The 18,216-nt window shown below is 42.3% G+C and overlaps 1 protein-coding gene across 1 annotated transcript in view; it reads right to left on the reverse strand.

Annotated features, from left to right (window-relative positions):
- The window catches only part of mad1l1 (mitotic arrest deficient 1 like 1), a 135,022-nt gene that overhangs the window by 42,359 nt on the left and 74,447 nt on the right, over nt 1–18,216 (reverse strand). The window contains exons 16-17 of the mRNA XM_079552627.1: nt 11,565–11,766; nt 2,975–3,168 (exon numbers count right to left, since the gene is read on the reverse strand). Of these exons, the coding sequence (XP_079408753.1) occupies nt 2,975–3,168; nt 11,565–11,766 (396 nt within the window). The remainder of the gene's footprint in view (nt 1–2,974; nt 3,169–11,564; nt 11,767–18,216) is intronic.

Consider the following 18,216-nt stretch of genomic DNA (forward strand, 5'->3'; position numbering starts at 1 on the left):
GACACGCAGGCCACGGGACAGTTGTTGCTTGTTACTCGCGGTGAGAACAGGTTTGTGCTGCACGAGACACACCTGGATCTGTTTATAACGCAGACAAACTTGATTCTTCTGCAGCCTCTTTTGAAAGCGAGGCTCGGCCGTTCTGATTGGCTGACATGTGTTTCAGTCAAATGGCCGCGGCACAATGCAGGAAAACAAAACAAACAGAGCCACAGCCCCCGGAGGTTAGGTTACTGCACAGGCTAAAACCTCAATTTTGATTCGATAAAGGTTACTTGTGCAGCCCTAATGCACAGCAAAGGTTTTTATCTGATGACCTGGGGTGCCTAAACATTTGCATGCCACTGTATAAACCGTCATCAGGAATGAGTTCAAATGTTTGGTTTTAGTCAACAAAAATGTCATGTTTCCCCCCAATGAAGCTGAAAAGTTAATTGTCGAAATGATCTGTAATTGATGATCTGCTCATTTCAACACGACTGCGATTCATCCCGGCGCTATGAACCGCACTCTCGCCTCGTCTCTCCTGTCCTACTTTACAGCCAGTCAGCCGGCGCGCTCCAATAATGAGTCCGCGCTTTTACCGAGCACTTGACCACGATAATTACCCCGCCAAGAAAATAAAGCCCCTCTCAGCCCAGACATTACAGCAGCTGGAGGGCCTATCAAAAGACAACACGGGTAGGACGACGGCGATTAGATGCTGCCGCGTTCTGAAACAAAAGAGGCTTGAGAGGAGGAGGAGGAGGAGGGAGAGAGCGATAAAAAGTCAGGGATGAAGAGTGGAACAACAAAGCCGTGAGAGTGCGTTATGGCCAACAACAGGAGAGGGCTTATTAGTGAGCGTGGTGTTTAACGGCACCGAGACGCATCCAGGTTTAATTAGCCCGCAGAGAGAGAGAGAGAGCAGAAGAGGGAGAGAGAAAGAGATATTGATTTTTAATGAAACCCTTATTTTGTATTAACAACTTGTGCTATTTACGACACTAAAGAACAAATAGATGGAAACAACTGCAAAGGGAAAAAGAGGCGCGAGAGAGAAGGAGAGAGAGAAAAGGGAAGTTACAGGGAAGTAAAAGGGAGGGAGAGAGAAAAGGGGAGGAGAAAGTGAGGAGAAGGGAGAAAGGGGGAAGGGCAGAGAGGAAGGGGGAAGAAAATAAGGAAGAAAGGAGAATGGACGGAGGGGAAGGATGAGAGTGGGAGAGAAAGATGAGAAACAGAGAGATGCGAGAGGGAAGGAGTGGAGAGAGAAAGGAGAAGGGAAAGAGAGGAGAGGGAAAGAGGACAGGGGAGAAAAGAGGACAGGGGGATATGTGAGTGAAGGGGGGGAGACAGATGGGGAAGAGGGAGTGAAAAGGAGAAAGAGAGGAGAGAAAGGGGAGTGAAGAAACAAAGGAAAGGGGAAGAAAAAAAGACAGGGAGAGAGAAGAGGGGACAGAGAAGAGAGACGTGAGAGAGTGAATGACAGAGGTGAGAGAAAGTAGAGAGAGGGAGAGATCGGGAAGAGAGTGAAAGAGGGAAGAGAAAGAAAGAGGAGAGAAAGGGGAGTGGAGAAAGAAAGGAGAAGGAAAAAACAAAGGGAGAGAGAGAGAGTGGTGAGAGAGGGAGGGGGGGATACAGAGTTGAGATGAGGTTTGATGAGAAAAAGAAAGTGGGAAAGACCGAGGAGAGGGTGAGGAGGAGAGATCAATTAATGCAGCTTGCTCCCTTGATACAAACACTGCAGCGCAAGCAACTCGTCGATTCACAACATTAGGTCACAATTTAAAACACACACACACACACACTGTTTGATTACTGAAAGGATCGCAACCCGCGTCATGGGGAATGTAACGGGATTAAATAGTTATTTGTGGGAATGGGAGAGGAGGTGAGCAGCTTTGCCAACAGGAGAACAGTCCACACAGCTTTACACTTGCAAAAACATATACAACTGTTGGGCAATATGGTCTCAATTTATACAGCATTTTTGGGTAAAGGTGGGTAAAGCCCAAGGGCACGATGGCAGTGTGCACCAGCAGGAATCAAATCGCCAGCCTTCTGGTTATAAGGACGACCTGCTTTAGGGATTTAGACAAAACCAAAACGCATGCATAAACTGCTAAAATGATAAGTAAAGGAAGTCATGTTATACACTGTCAAACAACACATTCTTTGTTGTCCTTCTAGCGTCTATTGAAACCAGCGATCTCCAACAGGCGGATTTGTAGTAACCCATTCCTGTAGAGTTATGAATTTTTAAAGAAATAACCTGAATGCTCACTTCAGCCACTAGGGGGCAGCTTAAAGAAAGAAAGGAAAGAATTCCACACGTGTCCAGCAGAGGGCACTAATATAAGAAGAGGTCAGGATATAAACAACACATTATAATCACGTGGTAAATGGACAGTCTGCCCCTGGGTGGCTGTGGCTGCAATAGTAGCTGAGTGCTGAGTGAATGAATAATGACTACAGTGTAGCAGAGACTTGTGACACAGGCTTGATAAGTGCAACACAAGTGTAAACCGAGGTTACAGTCCTGTCAGGCTCAATATTATTCATTAAATTAAAATAGTCTATTCCCAATTAAAACATATTATACTGGAGCGTTTGTTTATGGACCCCGGCAATACACACCCTACTTGGAAACCCCCGATCGAAACACTTAGAAGAAGAAGAAAAAACCTCAGCCTCTTGAGTTTAGGTTATTGCAGTAGTCAAAACCTCAATTGTAATTCGATAAACCTTGCAGCCTTAACCCTTGGTATGAAAAAGGGAGTTCAGCAACGAGCACATGCTGCAGACGCTGAAAAAAACATGCAACACATAGAGCCTCTGGACTCCGCTCTAACGGAACACGGGAACAGCACGAAATCCAGGAAGTACTCAACTGCATTGACATAAAAGCACCAAAGTAAAAACTAAATGTGTCTGTGTGTCTGCAAGTGCAATTGTCTTGAAGGTCTGGTTGCGAGTGGGGGTGGGGGTGGCGTACCTTCTTGAAGAGCAGCGAGTCATCCATGTGCTCGGAGTACACGGAGGTCAGCCGGTACTGCGTTTCCGTGGTGATGTCGATCTGGTATCCCGTCAGCACGTAACACACGGTCCGGAACTCCTGGATCTTCTTCTGGAACACCTCCTTCAGACGCTGGTTCCTCAGCTCGGACCGCTCCATCTGTTTACGCAGCTCTGAAACACACCAAAGGCTTTCCGTTAATCCTCAGTACAGTTCATACATAACTATTAACTATTAGTTTTTCACCACAGAACCATCAAACGACCTGAAGTTTGACAAAAATGGAAGTCCAGGATCAACTTTATAAAGGAGATGTGCTGCATTGCGCAAGGAAAATGGAAGACACCGACTGGTTTAATGACCCCCCCAATAAATCAAGAGTGTCCTTTTATTGTAGACAGCCTAAAGGTGTGGCCAACCGGTGGGTTTATGAGAATGAGTTTGGGCCTCGATGATGCCTGTTGTAACATTACCACCGGAGAAAGCTAATGCTACAAACTAAGCTAAATCTCCGGTCATCACGTGAAAATGAGAAATGTGCACAAATAAAGTCCACTAATAAGTCCACTAAACCACCATCTACATAAAGAACAGTTTAACAGTGATCACACACTGAGCAGGGCTGGATGACTTTGTAGTTTATTGCTCACATCATCTACAATTAGCTGCAAAAAAAACATAGCTTGTTAGCTCAGTTAGCTCACATCGAGCTCCAATTTTCTCCTGTGAAAACGAGCATTATGTAGCAATAATGTCAATAAAGCCGTAACTACATAGAGCTGCCTTTATGATGATCACACACTGAGCCGGGCTTCATGTATTTGTGGTTTATTGCAGACTTTTAATCAACACTGTGCTGTAGGCGATTTTAGCATGCTTAACGGGGCTAACCGGGCCTATAGCCACTTGCTACTGGCACAAAATATGTCCCATATTCAATTGGATGGGCTGGATATAGGTTTAAATACTGGGGAGATTTCACATAGACCATGGGGATATAGTTAAAGATACATAAGGCATGTTAGAAGCAAAGAGGGAGAGGCTACGAACACACTCTGAGCTGACGTGCGGTAAGAGTGTCTTGCCGCTCGGTGACATTTGTGACAAGCGTCTGACTTCAGTAAGCACAAGCGTCCAACTACGGGCTATAGGTGCGTTTTTGACGCCCAAAAAGCGTTTGGTCTGGAAGCACCTTAAGGCGCCTGTGCAATATTCATGTGTCTAATCAGCAAGTTGATCTGCCACGGCTCTGAGGGGGATGAAATGTAGGCCTTGTCCACACGCATCACGATATCTCAAGATATTTTTCCTACGATCATCCACCAAACCGCAGACGTCTGTCTCTAAAAAGGTTTTTGAAACCTTCGGCCAAAGTGAAGATATAGGAATTCTCTGGTTATGGGTTTGAGTGTGGACATACACTGCGTTCCAAATTATTATGCAAATGACATTTTTCTAAGATTTTCTAAATTGTCAACTCAAATGAGAGTCAGCATAATTTTTAAGTCTTTAACTGGTAGAGGATCATTTAAATGTGGTGGAAAAAATGTCCTAGTGATAACAGTATTTTTTTCAAAAATAAATATAGTAAAAAGCTCAAAATCCACTGTTCCAAGTTATTATGCAACTCATCGTTTCAATACATTTTAAAGCTTGTAATTAACTGAAAATGGTCATTTGTTGTATTTGTAGCATTAGGAGGTCATATTTACTGAAATCAAAAGCTATTTCAATCCAAAAAGTATTAACAGGTCAAGTTATATTTTACCATACGAGCCCTTGTGTGATAGCAGCTTCAAAATTCTTAAATCCATAAAAATTGTAAGTTTTTGGACAGTTTCTGCTTGGATTTCTTTGCAGGATGTTAGAATAGCCTCCCAGAGCTGCCGTTTGAATGAAAACTGCCTCCCACCCTCATAGAAGTTTTTTTTGTTGAGGCTCCAAAGGTTCTCAACAGGGTTGAGGTCAGGGAAGGAGGGGGTCTACATCATGAGTTTCTCTCCTTTTTTGCCCATAGCAGCCAGTAATGCAGAGGTACTCTTTACAGCAGGACATGGTGCGTTGTCATGCATGAAGAGGATTTTGTTAGGGAAAGCACGGCTCTTCTTTTTGTAGCATAGAAGACAGTGGTCAGTCAGAAACTCCACATATTTTTCAAAGGTCATTTTCACACCTTCAGGGAGCCTAAAAGGGCCTAAAGGGGCCGACCAGCTCTCTCCTCATGATTCTGGCCCAAAACATGACTCCGCCCCCTCCTTACTGACGTCACAGCTATGTTGGGACATTGTGGTCATTCACCAACTATCCACTACTCCATTGATTTGACCATCCAGGGTTACACGCCGCTCGTCAGTGAACAAGACTGTTTGAAAATGAGTCCTCAGGTATATCTGAGCCACTGCAGCCGTTTCTGTTCATCAGCATTCAATTAACCGTTTAGGGGAGGCCCGGATAGAAGGTTTATGCACAACTGCAGCCTCTGGAGGGTCCTACACCTTGATGTTTGGGGGACTCCAGAGGCACCAGCAGCTTCAAATACCTGTATGCTGCTTTGTAGCATCTGTTCTCATAATCTGATGTGTTTGTCTGGCAGAAACCATCCATATTGTGCCATTATCTGCACAAAACGGAGTGTGCTCTGAATCATCCACAAATCTCTTATCAGTACGATGATTACGCTTAATCTTTCATAGAATATCGAAGGTTTTCATACCTAGACCAAGGCATTCAACTATTTCACGCTTTTCATCAGCAGAAAGTCCCTTTTTCTTTACCATATTGCTTGAAAATGATGATCTGCATAATAAAGTGGAACACCCTTTTTCAGCAGTTTTTCCCTTAACTGGGCTTAACCCGACAACTAATCATCCCAGGTCTCTGAGATTTATGTCAGTGATTCATAGAGCCCCAAGACACGATACCATCCATGAGTTTCATTATTATTGCAAAAATCCAATTTGCATAATAATTTGGAACGCAGTGTAAATAACCAGAGTATTAGGCCGTACTTCAGTGCCCGTGAATAAATGTGTTTACATCAGAAACAGCATCGACATGTTCGCCGATGACGGTAACAGCGCCATTTATCTGACTGAAGATTACGAAAAATGGCAAAATACATTTTACTGAGGCTGTGTGGACTCAAGTTATTTTCTAGTCGGAGGGCGGATTTAAAAATGCCCTGCTACGTGTGGACAAGGCCTTGGACAATTGTGATTATATAACAAATGTTATGTCTTTGAGTCAAAGGTGTTCAGTGTGGTTCATTGTGTAAAAAACATTTTTTGGGGGGTACCTCAGCATGGCTACGAACAAGACTGGAAGGTTTGACGTTTGTTGGCGCTACTTAACTTGGAGATGTTGCAAGAGTGGAAAGAAAAACTCACTGAGAAAACAGGTTCCTAGGTTTTGTGAAGTATGTGCATCAGTTGAACCCTTTCGTGGTTGGTATCTTTCATACAGGAAATAATAATTTCATGATCATAATTTTTATTCAACACAATTGCGATTGCTTGAGCAGCCCGAGGTAGAAAGCAGTTTCTTTTGCTGCCAACAACTAATATTCACTTCTCTCTTTGAGAACAAGAGAAACCGTGCGCAGCAAATGTCTCACACTCTAATAATGATTTAAAAAGCCCATAAAACCCTGAAATATGTCTAATGCCTAATTTGCTCTGACGATGGCATTAGCACGGGCAGCGCGTTAATTAAAGCTAATTCGGCACTTGCGTGGTGAATTGTCAGTCATCCGGTGATAAAAGGTGTGCGTCTGTCGAGAATGCGCGGGTTCTTCTTCTGTCACTCCGCGCCGCTGCCACACTGTCGGGCCTGTCAGCAAAGACAGCCATCAAAACGAGTCAAAACCCGAGACTCAATTCTCCCGAGAGCACATGTGAGGAGACGCAGCCTTCTGTGGGAGACGAATGCTTCAATATTTTAAAGAAATACTCCTATGTTATGCTTCATTCAGGCTTTTCAACTGCTTTAGGACGCCTTAGCTTCGATATTTGTAGCATAACAAACTGTGACAAAATATACCAGCAGAGGGCGCAATATATGGAAGCAGCAACAGACGGAATCAGCGCAGGTCTGGCAAATGATCGACTGCATCAATATATTGGATCAAATAATGTAAACGTGCAAATTACTTCATATTCCGTTGAAATATATTGGGGTACATGTCAGTTTGTTCAACAACCTGTTCAAGCTGGGAAACTTCAGGCATCCAGATAAATGACATCATTTGGATATTTTTCTAAACGCTCTGCAAAGTGGAGATGTTTGTAAACGTTGCATAAAGGGAGAGGTATGGACAGAAAAGCTGAATATTTATTTCTCCAAGCTGTGTGTATCCATTGCAACGCGCTGTGGTCACATGACCCGACAAGTGTTTGGAAATGCTCTGCTGCTGCGATGACGGTTAGCTAAACTGCACTGCTTGTAATTAGTCACTGTTTATTTGGAAAAGCACCTCGCCTTGTTGAATCCACTTAAAGTCTGTGGATACGGCACTGACACCTGTTGGATGTGGGAATCTTCTGGAGCAGTGGCCTACGAGGTGGGATGTGTGCTGCCTTTGGAGCGCAGTGGACTTGTATGGATCTGACAGGACCATGAGAGGACTTTTGGACACGAGGGACGACAGCGTTGTCTTTGGACTTCACCAGGAAGTGAAGTCTGACTTTTCTTCAGGAGTGGATTCATGGGATTTGACTCTAGCACAAGCGGTGAGCTCCTGGTGCATGTCACCTTAAAACTGGGGGTGGGACTTTAACGCGTTAATTTCGATTAATTCATTATAAAGATTTTAACGCGTTAATTTTTTGCCGCAATTAATCGTATTCCGACCGATTCCGCCCCCGAGCAGGAACCTTTTTCTTTGCATTGTTTCTGGTACGCCGGTATATCTGACCCACAACAGCAATGGACGGAGGTGCTTCACTCGGCCCCATCCTGATGGGACGATAGACAGCTGTACTGCTGTGTGCAGGTTGTACAAAAAAGAGTTGGCCTTCCACCGTAGTTACTCAAGTCTAAAATACCATCTCAATGTAAACATGTTGGAGCAAACAGAGATGTCCTCGATGCTAATGTTAGCGTTAGCCTCAAACACAGAGATGTCCTCGATGCTAATGTTAGCATTAGCCTCAAACACAGACATCGATGCTAATGTTAGTGTTAGCCTCAAAACAGAGACGTCCTCGATGCTAATGTTAGCGTTAGCCTCAAAACAGAGACGTCCTAGATGCTAATGTTAGCGTTAGCCTCAAACACAATTCCCTAACCCCTCATTCACTACATAGGCCCGCACTATATAGTCGACTATATAGTCACTGATTCTGTTGGCGATTCAGACACAAGCCCACTACTTTAATGTTAGCATTAGCCTCAAACACAGAGACGTCCTTGATGCTAATGTTAGCGTTAGCCTCAAACAAACGCTCCAGCCAGCCCACTCTGAGCCAAAATAACCCAAACCCTTGTCAGGATAAGAAATGGCACTTTGATTTCTGTTTACAGCAAATGTTAAACACTTAAAAGGCCCTTTTGTTTTGTTTTTTGTTTTTTTATTTTTATATAAATGTGACATTATTATTACTGTTTAATGAACTCCACAAGTTACATGAGCGATCAGACGTTTATGGAAAATCTGTTGTAGCTGTTTTGGCATCAGGGGTGTGTGTGTGCTGTGATACGCACAGTGAGGGCTGTGGTAAACTTACATGTTGTATGGCCCGTGATTACGCACAAGCACATTCACTTAACCGTTCATAACAGAATAGATCTTGTTGATGGCTTAGACAGTTGCCTTTGTCTCAGCCCTGGGGTTTACGCTGTAGCAGGGCTTCTCCATGATGTGATAAACTGAAATCATTTACGAGTCAGATAAACCTCTTTGTATTTTACAAAAATCAAAACAATGTTTATAGTTTGACCAACACAGTTGTAGAAAAATATGCGTATATAAAAAAACAAACTCTAAATGATCATATCGAGAGTAGTCCTGACCACAAGCACAGGTGAGTTCAATGTTCAAATTCATGTCCATTGTCCAACTTTGCTCCATAATGTAAGAGACAGTCTTAAAGTCAGAGGATATTGCACCACATACAGGATAAATGTTGGCAGAGGTGTTCTAACACCTAACACTAGTCCATGCCTCCCACAAGAGGACTGTGTTTGATAAAGGTAACTGTCATCTTTACGCCCCATTTTTGAAAAGAGGGCGTGAAGTACGGCCTAGTTCAGAGAAGACAACACTTAAGAAAATGTGTGAGTGTCTAAATTTGAACCAGTTGGATTCAACATTTTGACCATGTGCCACTGGTATTTGCAAGTTTTCTCTTGAAGAAAGCATTTCCTTGGAAGATTGTGCTCTGGCTGGTGTTTTCTGACATTATTTTTTAGCATATTGCCGTTTTTAGACTTCCTGGTAACAGGTCACCAAAACTCTTGCTCTTTTAATGCACAGACCAGGACACCCAAAGGCACTCCTTGAAATGTACAATGAAGAGTAGGTTGAGCCTGAGCTGGGCTGGTGCTCGAAGGGCGCCCCCTTCTGGCAACAGCTTACCAAACCTTGCTTCTTTTAATGCATAGATCAGGACACATTGAAATGTACTCACAAATGACAAAACATACAAGACACACAAGAAGAAAACTATGTGTTAATGCATGCATATACTGTCCGTGTATATGCATATATAAATATGGTAATGATGGTAGTATATGGGGCAGTATCAGACGGCAGCGATAACCTAGTACTATTGGATGCTTAAGAATATACAGTACAATATATTGTAGGACAGCATTCTAGTAAACTTTGATTCTGAACTTTGATCAGAAAACTATGTAAACTGATTTCCAATGTTTGACTATGGCTATGTATCGATTATGGCTATGCATCTATATCTTAAACTATGTGTCGATTATGGCTATGTATCTATATCTTAAACTATGTGTCGATTATAGCTATGTATCTATATCTTAAACTATGTGTCGATTATGGCTATGTATTGATTATGGCTATGTATCTATATCTTAATTGTACCATACAGCAGCTGTAAAGTTTGTAAATAAATTGAATGGGGTAGGCCTAAATAAGCATTGTTTGCTTTGGCCTACTCCTTTTTGGGCATTATTTCTTTTTTGTCTAATAACTTGTAACTGCTCAAATAAACCAAACCTATTTAAAACAAATCCACTGGTAAAAGTAAGGTGTCTGGTAAAAGTAAAAAGTACTCATGATCGAATTTACCAAATCTAACTAAAATTGTACTTAAAGCCATACTGTGTAACATTTCAACACAAAATAAAATACACACATTTTATCGCTTTGTTTTTTTATCTGAAAAACTAAAAGTCTCTTGACTGTGATGCAGTGTGATGTGCTTTAATGATATTGCATTCTTTGACTAGACCATACGTCAGCAAAGCCATTGTTGGCGCTCAGAGGGATTGTGTCTGGCACACACGGCAAAATTATCTAAAGTGGACAAATCCTGCATATGGAGCTCAAAAAAACCCCACCTGAACCAAGCACATTTTCTCCAGTTCGGCTTTACCCAAATCTAAAAGCTTCTCGCGTGTAGCTTACAACCTATAGGCCAGTGTAACGTCTCATTTGAAAGCTAAGACCAACAAAACTGATCGGGACTTGTCACATTTTTGTCTAGTTTCCGTCGTTTTTTGGTCTGTGTTTTGCATTTTTTGTCTGCTTTTTGAGTTGAAGCCATCTGAGTTGAAGGTGCAGTTGGAGGAATGGTGGTGAATCTCTGGGTAAGTTGAAAGTCAGACTCACGTTAACTTCACGAGCGATTCCCCCAACTTCTCTCGCAGTGACGGGGACAGAGATAGTGTCCGCTACTACGTACGTGTGGAGTGATATGAAAGACCTGTATCACAAGCATGAACTCCGTTGCCATTGGCAGCGGTCATTATTTTTCTCAGAGGTCCTCTATCAAAAAATAATGACCGGTAGAACGTTGGAACATCCCATTCAAATCAATGGAGCATTCTACTTATGTTGTGAAGAGCTGTATACTAAGCACTAACTCTTTACTCCATCTCCAAATTCACATCGTTAGCCGCACATGACGTGGTAATACAAATCCCATCCACTGCATCCCCTGGTCTTGTGTTCGTTGAGTAATGAAGCCAATATTTTCTCCATAAACGTATCATTGTTATAATTGTAGCTCACATTAGCCCACGGGCGGGAACGTGTCGCCGCTACAGGCCTAAACACTGCCTGAATAAAACTGTGCGCCGTGATTCCGGATTTACTTTTGATTGGCTCATGTTTTCAATTAGATTTTAGGATTCCTAAATAAGTTTCTTAAAAGTCCAAAACTTTTCCAGAGCCTGGAAATTTGATAATAAAATTCCAAGACTTTCCCAGGATTTCCATGACTGTACAAACCTTGTAAATGATGCTATTGCTGTTGAGACAGCACATTTCTATACAGGTTTGGTTGGAAAGTAAAAATTAAGCTAGTTTGTTCGTTTCTGACTCGTAAAGTGTTGTTTCCTCTGGCCCCTGTGCAGCAGTAAGACCGAGCGTTCTTACCCAGGACCTCTTTGGACGGAGGCAGCCCCAGCGCGCCGCCCTCATCCGGGGCCCCGCCTTCCTGCACCGAGCGCACCACCTCCCGCAGCCGCATCACTTCCTCTCGCAGGGAGTCCACTTCCTGCTGCCGCTGTTGCTTGGCAACCGCCGTGGGGTTCATCTTGAAGTGCAGAAGTCTGGTTTTGGCCGGATCATAATCTCCCTAAGACACAGAGCGACAGGAGGATCATGGAGAGAGACGCTTTGGAAAGACAGGCCAGGGATAAACAGCTTTAGAAACATCATTGTTTTGAATGAAGCAAAAGAATGTGTGTATAAATATAGTTTACTTGGTGTCATCATTGACCACAAACTAAACTAGAAACGACACTTCACCCTCATTCAAAAATGTGCGGAAACCCTTATTCATGCGTTTATATCATCTAATCCCTGCTGGCCTTAATGTCCAAAATCGTCCTTGAGAAGCCTTCAATTAGTCCAGAACACAGCAGCAAGAATATTAACATCGACCAAAAGACGGAAGCATATAACTCCAGTGCAGAAGTCTCTCCATTGGCTTCCTGTTGAGTATAGAATCAAATTCCAAATTCTGCCTCTCACCTACAAAGCCATAAAGAGGCCATAGAACCATATCAACCAATTAGAGCACTTCGCTCCCAAAACTCACGGTTGCTTGTGATTCCACATATCCTCAAAACCACAATAGGAAGTAGAGCTTTTAGCTCTCAAGCTCCTGTCTTATGGAATCAACTTCCATTCTTCAAAGACACACTGTCCGTGTGAAACACTGTCCCCATTTTTAAGACTAAGCTAAAAACGTTCCTTTTTGAAATGGCCAATGGTCAGGTCAGCTCGGACAAACTGACTCAGCTTTTTATTGTATTTCATATACATGGTTCTTTACATACAGCTCAGGGGCTGAGCAGACTAACTGACTTTTAAACTTTTTAAACATTCACATCATAATACAGAGTGTTTTGAATTTATGTATGGCTGTATAGTTTATGCTGTTTATGGATGTTTTTATTGCATTTATTTTTTAATTCCTGTTATAGCGCTTTGAGATGCACTGCGTGCGTGAATAGCGCTTTACAAATATATTGATTGATTGAAAATAAAATCGGAAAATGTAGCGCAATTATGAGAAAGTCTAAAGCTCTTCATACTATTTACTGCACATTAATCCTACCTTTCATCAGTTACTGTATAGAGATATGGGGTAATACCTACACGACCACTCTTAATTCAATTTACATTGAGAAAAAGGCCTTCAGGAAAATATGTAGCGCTGGGAAGAACCATCCAACCTTCCATTATTAAATTATAAATACTAAAAATTCATAATATAGTCAAATTTAAATCCTTATAATTAATGTATAAAGGCCCTAAAAAGTACTGCCCTAAAAAGTCTGTTCATCACTTACGTGAGGTTGATCTATTGAATGAACTAGTGGGGGATGAGACAAAGAAAAAGATCTTAACTACACTAAACTCATTTCTCTCGCTGTAGAGTTCAGGATGCCCTGTAAAGGCAAACTTAACTATAACAGTTCTAATCTATATTCATAAAGTTGTAGGAAGAAAAGCCAAGAAAAGTTGTCATCACATCAAAGGCAAAGCTCGTGTTCAGGACTGAATTTACATCCATCCTTCAGCTTGATGGCAGAGCTGAAAGCAAACATATGGTCAGGAAAACATCCAGACGCACAGACTGGAACAATCCAAGGAGACAGCTCCACTTCTTTTGCCGTCTCAGCAACTGTTCGTAAAAAATAAGAAAGTCCAAAGAGAGGAACTGTTGAGAGCAGTGGAGCTGGAGCCGGGATATTAGGCTTTTAGATGTTACTTTTTGCCAAGTGCATTTGTGTAAACAGATTAAAGTGGCTTGCGCTGGATAAAGTCCATATGTAATGGCTTTTTTCAGTATTCATTAGAGTGAAGAGAGATGGATGTTCATATTTAGAGTGCTGGCGGAGCTGAGCGGTTTTCTGTGAGGAGTCTGCATGCTTTCATTGTGTCTGGTTGGGTTTTCCCTATAACCCAAATATACAATAGGCCAGTGGTCCCTTATAAAGCCAGACATAAAGTGGACTAAGCTACAGTATGTCTAAGCAAGAAAAACAACTTCACTGGATGCATTACTGAAGGAAACGTGAAATCTCCTCTCAGTCAATGGATATCGTCAATGGAACGATATTATGTATATGTATATGTATATGTATATGTATATGTATATGTATATGTATATGTAGCGTGTGCGTCAGATCTACAGGCGAACCAGAAACACGCAAATAGAAAGGTTCTGGCTCAACGTGTTAAAATCTTTAGAATTAATTGAAATTAATGTGTTTGTGCTAGTTTGTAATCATCTCAATTATATGAACACTTTTGGTGGCGTTGTAGGTTTTGCCATCGCCTGTTACGATGGCAAAATTCAAAGTTCGAGGCAGGACGACATGCCGATAAACAATATTATGGACTCTGAAGATATACTTTGGACTCTAAAGCATGAAAATGACGTGTATCAACATTGCTTGAACTTTTATGCCATAGATTCATTGAAAAAACTGTTTTCCTCTGCTTGATCTGAAGTCTTTAGAAGTACAATTACTGTGTTTGTTGCATTAAAAATATAGCATTGGGCATTAAAAGCATTAAAATTGGTATAAACCCTGTGAAAATAAGATGATAATGTTGGGGAAACGCAAATAAATGTACAAGTGAAAAATAGTCAGCCCAAAATATGTCATTTCTTAAGTCAATATAGTAAGTCTCCTGACAGGCTTGTTTTCGCATATTAAGTAGCCATGTGCTTCTGGAGTGTGTCTGTCACAGTGAGAGTTAAAACAGTAAGATAATGGAGCCGTGATGACAGGCCAACCCACAATATTAATTGATTGGGATGAATAAAAGACAGTCATCATAAAGTGAAATGAAATTTATACATGATTTACATTTTTGTTTTATAAATAAAAAACTGAAAAGTCTGATGTGCATTGTACCGGCCCCCCTTTCCTTTTGCCTTGAGGAGTTGCCTGATGATTTCTGAATGATCACATGTTGACCCAATGACTAAATAGAGTCTACCTGTGTGTAATCTAATGTCAGCTCAAATACAGCTGCTCTGTGATGGCGACCTTGAGTGCTTAGAAAGGCGCCAAACAAATAAAATGTATTACTATTCTCGAGTTAATGTGTTCCAGTCTGAACTGAAGTCTACATTGGAGCGTACAGAGGCTGTGGTCAGAGGCTGAATTAGATTGGGTGTGCCCCCCAGTGACAGCGGCCGAACGAGGAGTGACACGGGAGCACACACACTGACAGCTAAAACAGGAAGAGAGGGGAAAGATAAAGCATCATGTGTGTGGGGATGGAGTCAATCAGGTCTATTCACCGCTCTAAAAGGAATAGGTCGGGAATGGAAAGAGCCTCATGCAACCTGCCACCATGTCTCTCTTTCACTCCAGTATTGTTGCGTATCACACAAAATAGACTTTGAAGGAGCTTTTCAGGGTGATATTCTGTAGGCGCGGCTCAGGCTCATGCTAACCTTAGCATGAGCCTGACATGCCAAAACTACTCAATACATATTATAAACCAAAACACTGACATTCTTGGAGTTGGGAGCACTAGCAGGTGCCAATGTTCCTGCACCGTCTGAAACACTGTTTACTCAAGGAAATAAAAGTCGATCGATCGATAAGGGTTTGTCTCAGACTGATGCCAATATGCACCGCTGATGTTTTTGGCCCTATTATCCCATGTATGATGCTTCTAAACTGTGAAATGTGTCACTGAACTGAGACAGTAGGGCGCTTTAGTAGGAGCATAGGGCGGATTTATTCAGGACATTCATGTTTAGTAGATAGTTCACAGGGAGCTCATTTCAAAGACAAAAATCAGCAGATTCCGAAAAAAACAACAAAAAACTGGTAAGTCTCCACCTCTTATGGTTCAAGGACCTAGGAAGTTGTGGGGGGCTCATTTTAAAGCTCTGACTGAGCTCTTTCCAAAGCACTGGTACTTTCAGTACCGGATATAATCACCCTTTTGGCGTCATGATATCGGCCAATAGCTGATATTGTAAAATACTGATATGTCGGTCGACCTCTAGTTGTACGAGTCAATGAAAACAGCAGCCTATGTTTAAGACCGGGGTGTCCAAACTTTTAGGCTGCGACCCCACAATCACTCAACCAACATCTCAGGACCGCATTCTGCAAAATGTAATGAGCATATATGATCATATAAAGCACTAAAATAAAAATAAAAACCTTTAATGAAGTTAGTTTGGATGCTGTATTTTGATCTCTCTTAACAAGAGCCCCAAAAAGTATTTTAGGTGATTTTTACCTGGAGTTTGTCACACTGTCATGCCATTAAAAACATCCCCTTTCAAGAGAAAAGGTCAACAACATGTATAACAAACTTTATGCACATTTGAAATGTTTCCAGGGCCCCTGTGGATCAAGGAGCACGATTATATCACCCAGCTTTAGCACAATATTTTGATATTTTTACCAGCGAAAAGCGCGTCATGAAATAGCGTGTGTTACTAATGCTGTGTCCACACCAAACGTGTTTTGGGGCCTCCAATGCGTCAGGTTTACATTTAAAATACATGGAGGACGCGCCTCCGGGGGGCATCAAGATCAAGATGTCCCGCAGCGCGTCACGCACCTCCTGTGCGGCGGGCTTTGAGGTTTTTCGCGCTTGGTGAGCGTTTGACGCGCCTCCAGGGCATCGAGCGCGGCCGACGCTCGAGTTGGGAAATGTTGAACTTTTTGGAGAAATTCGCGAGCGTCGACCAATCAGGAGCTTTCTCCCCATAGTGACGCACGTTGTAGCTGAGCCACCGGGGCAGATTCTACGCCGGCCCCACAGATGTCAACAAGTCACAAGTCACGGAGGTTTAGCTTCATTGTGAACTGGAGCTACAGCAGCTCTGGGACTTTTACAAAGACACACATCAGTGTTTCTTTATCTAAACACCAGGATTAAAAGCGGTGACAAGAAAACTTATTTCAGTGGCTGAATCTGCGCTGGGAATGTGTTTGGGCCTCGAGGATGCCTGTTGTAGCATTAGCACCGGAGAAAGCTAATGCTAAGCTAAACCTCCGGTCCTCACGTGAAAACGAGAAATATGCACAAATAAAGTCAATAAAGAACAATGATCACACACTGAGCTGGGCTGGGCTGATGTTGTAGTTTATTACTCACATCATCTACAATTAGCTCCGGGAGAAAACCATAGCTTGTTATCACAGTTAGCTTGCATTGAGCTCCGGTTTTCTCCCATGAAAACAAGCATTATGCACTAATAACGTCAATGAATCCGTAACGACATAGAGCAGCTTTATGACGATCACACACTGAGCCTTCACGCATTTGTGGTTTATTGCAGACTTTTAATCAACAATGAGATGTAGCAGGTGTATTTCAGGCAACAGCTACTTCCAAGATGCTACGAACAGACTCTGAGCTGACGCTCGGTGACATTTGTGACAAGCGTCTGACTTTAGTAAGCACAAGCGTCCAACGACGGGCTTGCATCCACACCAAACTTGTTCTCCTCCGTCGTAAACTAAACAAATGCCTTCAGCTCCTCAAGATGAATCATTTCCACCACACAGGGAGTTGTATGTGGCGGCTTTTTCCGGTTGCATCCACGCACAAACGGAGAGGAACTATATTTGCGGAACACGCAGTCTTCTGGGGGAAAACCCCGTCACCGCGCTGTGCACTAGCTGACAGAAGGGGGCGCTACTATTGGAGAACTTGACGATGTCGTCATGACGTCATCACAATATCCCGGATATCATTGTGGAGCTATGACTCTCGTCTTTCCGCAGAAGAAAATAGCTTGTTTCTATCATTTATGGATCTGAATATATCTGCGGGTAAGTAAAACTTTATCTTTGGCGTTGTTCACATGCTCTGGGGCTCTGATGGTTATTTGATAAAAATATGCGGTTTTCAATCAAAATCTATCAAATTCAATGTCAGAAATGTAGAAAATATAGTTACAAAACCATCTTGCGACCCCCGCTTCAGTGTCCCGTGAGCCCCACTTTGGGAACCAGTGTTCGAAAAACTTGTACAGCAAAAATTGTTCAGCAATGTCGGAATCTTGCACTAAATTCAGATTTAATGCCAGTTTGAATGTAATGTTTTTTTTTAGTTATATTTAAGGCCTTGATTTTTGGCTAAATTCATTTAATCACTTTTAATGGTTCAATGTCCTGCGGAAACCCTGTCAAAGTACATAAAGTTCCGAACTAAGAGCCGCTAGGATGGATGATGAAAAATTATTTGCAAAAACATCCCCAAGTTTCAAACAACAAGAACAAAGTAGTCATAAACCAAAGAGCAGGCCGCCGCGTTCCGCACCACTCAACTTCGTAAATAGCACTTTTACAGAATGAGGTCATACGGCGGATTAATATTTCACTTTGTAGTGCCACAATAAAATGATATTTTTTCAACAAGCGGAGAGCGCTGCGATCATTTCCCTAACAGGCCCCGTTTGTGGACATGCATATATACATGACTCCGCTCAGAGAATTTACAGCGAAAGGTGGAGTCGGTGAACGCTTGGGGCTATGCATGTCTTATTCATACACTACAATAGCAACACGGCTCTTGCAAGAGA

The sequence above is a fragment of the Gobius niger genome (genome assembly GCF_951799975.1).
Source record: "Gobius niger genome assembly, chromosome: 3".
Taxonomy (NCBI): domain Eukaryota; kingdom Metazoa; phylum Chordata; class Actinopteri; order Gobiiformes; family Gobiidae; genus Gobius; species Gobius niger.